The sequence below is a fragment of the Falco rusticolus genome, chromosome 19 (genome assembly GCF_015220075.1).
Source record: "Falco rusticolus isolate bFalRus1 chromosome 19, bFalRus1.pri, whole genome shotgun sequence".
NCBI classification, from domain to species: domain Eukaryota; kingdom Metazoa; phylum Chordata; class Aves; order Falconiformes; family Falconidae; genus Falco; species Falco rusticolus.
The window spans coordinates 6,012,329-6,019,249 of NC_051205.1; the positions used below are offsets into that span (position 1 = coordinate 6,012,329).

General features: G+C 48.4%; 2 protein-coding genes across 2 annotated transcripts; both read left to right on the forward strand.

Annotated features, from left to right (window-relative positions):
- The first annotated feature begins 341 nt into the window (after window positions 1-341).
- HOXC6 (homeobox C6) lies at window positions 342-1,835 on the forward strand. Its single transcript, XM_037370799.1, is given in 3 exon segments — window positions 342-741; window positions 1,521-1,756; window positions 1,758-1,835. Coding segments are annotated over 3 exon segments (714 nt in total).
- A 3,323-nt stretch (window positions 1,836-5,158) lies between these two features.
- On the forward strand, window positions 5,159-6,564 carry HOXC5 (homeobox C5). Its single transcript, XM_037370810.1, has 2 exons — window positions 5,159-5,615; window positions 6,350-6,564. The coding sequence occupies exons 1-2, from the start codon at window positions 5,159-5,161 to the stop codon at window positions 6,562-6,564; spliced, it is 672 nt and encodes a 223-aa protein (XP_037226707.1).
- The last annotated feature ends 357 nt before the right edge of the window (window positions 6,565-6,921 follow it).

Below are 6,921 nucleotides of genomic sequence, written 5' to 3' on the forward strand. Positions count from 1 at the left end.
AGCTCCCTCCCCAGGCACGACCCCCAGCCCTGGCTCAGGGAGCGCTCCTCTCCCCACCGCATCCTCCCCATCCTCCGGCACCCCGGGGGTGCTGGGGGGGCTTTGGGGGTGCAGGACTTACTTTCCATGCCTACTTAGTTTCAACTAGGGAATCAACAGAAGCAAAAGCAATTTTTTCCCTTTTTGACACCCGCCTCCCCATTGGCTCCCCCCGGGTCAGCTGACTTTGTCATTTTGTCTGTCCTGGAGCAGAGCCTTCCCTATAACAATCTAGTTCAGACTACAAACTGGAGACAGAAATAAATATTAAAGAAATCACACAGCCAGGTATAGAGGACGATATGAATTCCTATTTTACAAACCCATCTTTATCCTGCCATCTAACCAGTGGCCAAGAGGTGCTTCCCAACGTAGCCCTCAATTCAACTGCCTATGACCCTGTCAGGCATTTTTCTACTTATGGAGCAGCCGTTGCTCAAAACCGGATTTATTCTTCTCCTTTTTATTCACCGCAAGATAATGTTGTGTTTAGCTCCAGCCGAGGACCTTATGACTATGGATCTAATGCTTTTTACCAAGAAAAAGACATGCTTTCTAGCTGCAGGCAAAATTCTATGGGACATAATACACAGACATCAATCGCACAGGATTTTACCAGTGACCAAAACAGGAACACTTCGCAAGAACAAAAAACTAGCATTCAAATATACCCATGGATGCAGCGTATGAACTCCCACAGTGGTAAGTTTTACAGCTCGGAGATATAAATTAAATAAACTGAACCATCTTTACGACCTTCTCCCTAGCAGAACAGGCTGAGCGACTTTTTATGGCCCCATAAAAACAATAATATAGCTCCTTCACAGTTGCAGCTACAGGCCTTTTATTTGTTAAGTTGTTGCAAGCAAATATGGCTTGTTATGCTCTTTCTAATTAAAAGACTTCGAGAGTGTAAAATATCTATAATAAAGTGCAGCGAGCTCTGCTCGGGAGTTAAGCACGAAATATTACCGGGGTAAAAATAAGTTTTAATGACGGGTGCGGGAAGTGCGGCGGTGGCGGGTTCCCCGCACCAAGAGGGGCCGGGGGAAGCTCCCACTTCCCCCCCCCCCCCCGCCGCCGCCGCCTCCCCGGCTCCCCCAAATCCTCCAATTGGCAGAAATAATGTGGGAAAAAGAAGGGGGGCGGGGGGGGGGGGGGCGGGGAAGGGAGCAGCATCCCGGGAGAAAATGACCCGGGAGAAAACGCTGCGCGCACAGGGTTAATTTAATCCAAAAAAAAAAAAAAAAAAAGAAAAAAAAAGAAAAGAAAGGGTATTTTAGGGTTTTTTTCGAGGTGGGGGGCTGCTGGGGAAGGGGCAGGCGACCGCGCTGCCCCCGCGGCTGGGGGTGGGGGGAGGAGGAGCGGGGCGGGCGCGGGGTTGCGCGGGGGCGGAGGGGCTGCGCGGGTGCGGGTGTGCCGCCCCCTCGGCGTTCTGCCGGGCTGACGGTTTTTAGTCTGTTTTGTCTCGGCATCCCTAGGAGTGGGCTACGGGGCCGACCGCCGGCGGGGCCGCCAGATCTACTCCCGTTACCAGACCCTGGAGCTGGAGAAGGAATTTCACTTCAACCGGTACCTGACCCGGCGGAGGCGGATCGAGATCGCCAACGCGCTCTGCCTGACGGAGCGGCAGATCAAGATCTGGTTCCAGAACCGAAGGATGAAATGGAAAAAAGAAAGTAATTTGAGTTCAACCCTCTCCGGGGCGGGGGGGGGGGGCCGCCGCCGCCGCCGCCGACAGCTTGGCCAAGGAGGAGAAGCGAGAAGAGACAGAGGAGGAGAAGCAGAAGGAGTGAAAAAGTGACAGCTCGGCGGCAGGACCACCCCACCCTCCCCCCCCCCGATCCTCCCCCCCCCGTATTTATCACTGGCACAATGTTTGGCTACTTTAAAAAAAAAAAAAAAAGAATAAATAATAATAATAATCGGGGGGGAGGTTAAAAAAAAAAGGTCTAAGGTGGAAATGTGGACACCCCCTCCCCACCGCTACACAGCCCCTCCGCCCTCCGCTCTCTCCAGTGACCCCCACCCCGCACACGCATCTTCGCCATTGCCTATTTATCTAACTCGGGATAAGACTGTTTCAAGCCGCACACTCCCCCCCTTCCTCCGCCTCCCCCCCCCCCCCCCCCAAATTGGGCACCCACCCTCTGCTGTGCCGGGTCGGACTCTGCCCAGTCGCTTCTCCTCCCCCCAGCCAGAGCAGTTCTTCCTCCCCCGGTGAAAAATATGATTTCCCTGAGAAAGCTCCTTCCACCTAAATATAGCATTTCCAAGAGCATCCTCCTTGTATTTAAGCAGATACCTGGGCTCATCACTGCATACTACAAACTGTGACAGTTTCTGTGTGAATATTTTTAACTGTGTTTGTGGTACCTGTATTTATATTTATGTTTAGCACTGTAATGTTCCACAGTATAAAGTGAATGGAGTTCTATAGCAGTAGAAAAGGGAAAAAAAAAATAATCTTGTGTTACACCCTCTCATGTATAAAGGTCATGTCCAGAGGACTATGTTGAGTATTTAATAAAAACTGAATATTATTTTTAAAGTTTATAGAATGGCCTCTGAGCTTCAGTTGAAACCTTTCGTGTTGATAACAGCCTGTTAGAAAGTTCACTTATCTTCTGTGTGTTGTTCCTGAAAATCAGCTCCCTCTCTCCTTTTTCTCCCTCCTTCGTACCTCTCATTCAAGAGTATTCCAAAAAAAAAAAAAAAAAAAAGAAGAAAAAAAGGGAGGGGGGGAAATTACATTTTGCTTTGTCTCCTTGAATTAGTCTTGTTACTGTATTGTTCGGTGGCATCAGGAATCTATGCCATACCTCTCGCTTCATGATTAAAAATGGATTTCCAAAGTTCAAAACAGTATATATTTCTTATTGCACCCTCCCCAGTCAAATACCAGGTCAAAGGTTCTGCTTCTTTTTCTTATTATTTTGATTTAATTTGAGCTCTACACAGCTGAGAATCCCCCAGCTCTGCGGAAGGACCCACTTCAACACCCCCATGCACCCACCCCCCAACTCCCCCCGACTTATTTCGACCCAATAAACCTTTCCGGGGGGAGGGGGGGGGGGAGTCACTTTTATCCAGAAACTCATCCTTAGGAGAACGGAAATTGTGAATATAACGCTTGGAAACCAACCCCGCCGCTGTGGATCGCAGGCTCGGATAAACCATTGCGAAGGCTGGATGAAAAAACCTGCATTTTTCTCGCCTCTTTGTCACTGCTCTAATATTTGCTGGGCTTTTCAGTAGGTAGCGCTTAGCCAGGGGTGATATTTCCCTGGAAGCAGCTTAGCCCCCTTCAAGTTTTTTAATAAACAACTAGGATTTGGTGTTAAGTGATCATAACCAGGAAAAAAATATGAAAGGAGACCAAAAAAAAAAAAAATTCAGCCTGGGGAGATTTTTTCAACCCATCCTTTGCTCGTCTCCAGCCTGGAATGTGCAGGCGATATTTACAAGGCGCAGGAAAGACGAAAAAAATTATTAAAATCTCTCTTAAAACGAAAGAAAGCAAGGAAATATCACCAAGAAGCAGACGCCAAGAGTGTTTTGCAAGAGGGTAAGGACCTGGCCAGGGAGCAGGAGGCTCCATGGGTGTAAACCAATCTGAATTTCCCCCCAAAAAAACCCAACCTCCCAAAAAAAACCCAACAAAAAAAACTCCAAACCAACAAAACTCACAACATATATCCACAACCACACATATATAATTCAGCGCCTATAGAGAGAATGAAGGCGATATGTAACACCCAGCGCATTCAAGGCATTCTCTGGCTGTTGAATGGAGACGGAATAGAAAGAAAACGTGCTCAGGTCTGCAAGGCAAAGCCCGGAGCGGGCTGGGGGGCTCCGAGCTGCCCGTCTCCCACCGCATCCCCCACCACAACCCCCGCCCTGCTCCGGAGCAGAAGGGAGGGCTGGAAATTCAGATTTGAAGGTATTTATTTCCCAGTCGCCGTGCCCTTTGAAGAGAGGGGCTGGTTTCTCCAGCGAGCAGCAGATAAGGAAGATCCAGGCTTCTGCCAGCAATAAATTTGCAAAGCGGGGCGGGGGGGGGGGGGGGGGGGGGGGGGGGAAAGATAACAGGAATGTAAACTTTAGCGCATTGGAGGACCTTATACGCGAGGAGCAGCCCCTGCACAACGCTCAGGAGCTTCCCCGACCGCCACCGCTACCCAAAACCTTGGCAAACACCGCGGGGTATAGCGCTGCCTTCCACCTAGCCAGCAAATCTTCGTGCAATTAAAAAAAGACATTAAAAAAGATGCGGAGGTAACGCGCTGCTGCGAGCTTCCCCTCCTCGTTGTACCCACAGAAAAGAGACTGAAAAAACCCCAAACAAACAAACCAAGCAAAGAACCCAGGTTGTTTGGTTTATGGTTTTTGTTCATTCTTCGCCCTGCGATTTTGCAATAAAGCGCGGAAAACTGCGCGGAAAATAAAAATAAAATAAAAAATCTTTTGAAAATCGCGGTGCGCTGAGGGAGCCCGGACGCCGGCTGCGCGCTGTGCCGCCCTGCGCGGGGGGCGGCGCGGTGCGCGGGGGGGCGCGGAGCGGCGGTGCGGTGCCGCGGAGCAGCGCTAGGTGCCGCTGCCGCCTTGCCGTCCCGCGGCGCGCTCCGCCCGCGCTCCCCCGCGCACCCCCGGCGCCTTCCGCGGGCGCCCATCAATAACCCGCCCCGGGGTCATCAAGGCAAATTGATGAGTGGCCGGCGCCGTCACGTGACGCCACTTAAATATCCCATATTTGGGCAGCGCGTATAGGGGGAAAAAGAAAGAAGAATCCCCACCTATAAATTCTGCACTTTAGGAGGAACAAAACGCGCCCCCCCACCCCTGAACTTCAAAGGGCCACAAATCACCCTAATCAAAGCGGTTGAAAAAAAAAAAAAAAAAAAAGAAAAAAGGGGGGAAAAGAGAAAAAATAAGGAAGAAAAGAGGAGAAAAAAAGAAGAAAAAAGAGGAAAAAAGGAAAAAAGAGGGGGAAAAAGGAATAAAAAGAGAAAAAAACAGAGGGGGGGAAAAGAAGAAAAAAGAGGGGAAAAAATCCCCCTCCCCAAATTTTCTCCCCCCCCCCTTTTTAAAAATTTTTTTCCTCCCCTCCTCCGCCATGAGTTCTTACGTCGCCAATTCGTTTTATAAGCAAAGTCCCACTGTTCCTGCCTATGCCATGCAAAGTTATGGAAATTATGGAAGTGTGCCTGAGGTTCAGTCACCCAGGTACCGCTACAGTGGCTTGGATCTAAGCATCACCCTCCCCTCCTCCGGGGCTGCCAGCTCCCTGAGCGGCTTGGACATGTCGGCAACCCCCCGAGCTAACCCCGAGCGACCTTCCTGCACGGTCATGGGTTCTTCAGGGCATCCTTTAGCCAGAGACGATCAAGCATCCCTAAATCCCGGGATTTACAGTCAGAAGAGTGCTAACACGGCGCTGGAGGAGAGATCTAAGAGCTCGAGTGAAATCAAAGCTGAGCCCGTGCAAACAGCACAACAAGGAGGACCACAACTGCAGCAGCAACAACCTCCACAAATTTACCCCTGGATGACCAAACTACACATGAGCCATGGTAAAACTTTCACTTCTTGATTTTTGTTTCACAAGATTTTTGCCTTGGGTTTTTATAGGCCATACGGGGCAAATAATAAAAAACCTGAGGTCGTAAATTTTACGACTAAGGCATCAATTGCTCGTAAAACTGTCCACTAAAAGGCTTAGAGGCTATATACGCCCAAATTTATGACAGCATAATTGGATCATAGAAACAAAACGTGTATAAAAGGCAATATTCCATTTTTTTGGGAAGGGGGGTTAAAAATAACTTGAAATACACATGTTCTTTGAGGGTGAGCTTAAAAAAAAAAAAAGACACCAGAAGCGAAGGTGGAGGGAAAGCATGGAGAGCTTTTCCCCCTCCGCCCTCCCAGGGCTGAGAAGGGGAGGAAAAAAAGACAAGATCCCCAAGAAAAGATATTTCCCTCTTTTGTAGACTTCCTTATTGTCCGAAAGGAAACAGGTTCACTTCTGGCTCATCTACATGCGTTTGATCTGGGCTTTAGAAAGAAAGGGGGGGACTTGGGGGGCTGAAGGTGTTGGGAAACGAAGGATTTCAGGTTACTTCACTCCCTGCGTGCCCACAGCCCCAGCAAACTTCTGTATATCCTAGATTTGTAACCGGGTTTTACCATGAAAACCAAAATTTTAATAAAAAATTTAAAATCCATCCAGAATTGCTTTGGCTTTTCATGCGGTGTCTTCCCTTCTTTTTTTTTTTTTTTTTTTTCTTTTTTTCTCCATCCCCAGAAACGGACGGTAAACGCTCCCGAACCAGCTACACCCGCTACCAAACTCTGGAACTAGAGAAAGAATTTCATTTTAACAGATACCTGACCCGGCGGAGGCGCATTGAGATCGCCAACAACCTCTGTCTGAACGAGAGACAAATCAAAATCTGGTTTCAAAACCGGAGGATGAAGTGGAAGAAAGATTCCAAGTTGAAAAGCAAAGAGGCTCTTTAGGTGGGATTGCAGGAGAGGGGGGGGGTCCTCTGCTTTTTTTTTTTTTTTTTTTTTTTTTTTTCTCGTCACTTCTGATGGAAGCTACCTTGAGGAAACTTTGATTTTGGGGTGGGGAGGGAGGGAGCTGCTGGATGGACTCTGGTGCGTACCCTCACAAATCCCTCAGACAAAGGAGATCTCTTATTAGTATGCAAAAAAAAAAAAAAAAAAGAAAGAAAGAAAGAAAAGAAAAAGAAAACCAACAAAAAACAACCCAAAACAAACAAAAAAAACCCCAAAAAACCCCACAACCCCGCTGTTAGCTTCATGCAAAAAATTAGTGTATCGCTCTTTAGGTTGTTAATAAGTGTCCTAACC